A 1,108-nucleotide genomic window follows, 5' to 3' on the forward strand; every position below is an offset into this window, starting at 1 on the left:
AGTTCTTTTATTTGTTTTTGGCATATATGGATTTAGTAGTAGTAGTAGTGGTGGTGGTAGTGGTAATGGTAGTGGTAGTGGTAGTGGTAGTGGTAGTGGTAGTGGTAGTGGTAGTGGTAGTGGTAGTTATAGTAATAGTGATAGTGGAAGTGGTAGTGGTAGTGATAGTAGTAGTGGTAGTGGTAGTGGTTGTAGTGCAGTAGTAGTACATGTAGTAGTAGTAGCAGTATTGTTATCACCATCATCATAATCATCATCATCATCATCATCATCATCATCATCATCATCATCACATTATTATTACATTTTATTTGATACTACTGTTCTTTGTTCGTTTTTTTCCCCCACAGTAAGTCATAAAGCACGTGAACAAGTGTCTCTCTCAGAGTTCATGACCTCCGACATGGTTGGGAAGGTCATTGTGTCTGTGCAGCTTCCCAAGTACCCAGAGCAGACGCGACAGATCCGAAGCCTGCGCACCTCACAAAGATTACAGGTACGAATATTTCACAGTCTTGACTTGCCAGTCATTCATTAAGATTAAGATTAGGAAAATACTTTATTATCCCAGAGGGAAATTTTTCTTGGCTATACAGGACCGTAAAAACACATGCAGGTATATACATAAAAATCTAAATTATATATTAGGCCTACTCTCATTAAAACTCAATATGAAAAGAGAAGTAATGCTGACAAAAAGTACATATCACATCAGACGCATCATTCAACCACATGCAGGAATTTAATCACAAGACCTTTGGAGTTATATACTCAAAAGAGCAATACACGTTTATGCTTATTCTGACAATAGCTTTATGCTAGATGGTAAAAAACTTCTTTTATATATTTTTTTCTTTGTTTTTAGAGATACATATCTGCCGCTGCGTGATATGACAATTTTCATGGAAAGGGGCTGTGAAGGGTCATTTATATTCATCATAGTTATATCATCATTGCTGTTGTTTGCTGATTCAAACAAACAATCGATCAATAGGTGTAAATGGTACACTAGACTGCATAAACAATCGATCAATAGGTGTAAATGGTACACTAGACTGCATAAACAATCGATCAATAGGTGTAAATGGTACACTAGACTGCATAAACA

At 36.5% G+C, this 1,108-nt stretch overlaps 1 protein-coding gene across 1 annotated transcript in view; it reads left to right on the plus strand.

Moving 5' to 3' along the window:
* LOC101846241 (xanthine dehydrogenase) overlaps window positions 1–1,108 on the plus strand; it is a gene marked incomplete at its 3' end in the record, with an annotated part of 46,758 nt that overhangs the window by 21,256 nt on the left and 24,394 nt on the right. The window contains 1 exon segment of the mRNA XM_035971854.1: window positions 351–496. Within this exon segment, the coding sequence (XP_035827747.1) occupies window positions 351–496 (146 nt within the window).

This window comes from Aplysia californica, unplaced genomic scaffold (assembly GCF_000002075.1).
Source record: "Aplysia californica isolate F4 #8 unplaced genomic scaffold, AplCal3.0 scaffold00522, whole genome shotgun sequence".
Taxonomy (NCBI): Eukaryota; Metazoa; Mollusca; class Gastropoda; order Aplysiida; family Aplysiidae; genus Aplysia; species Aplysia californica.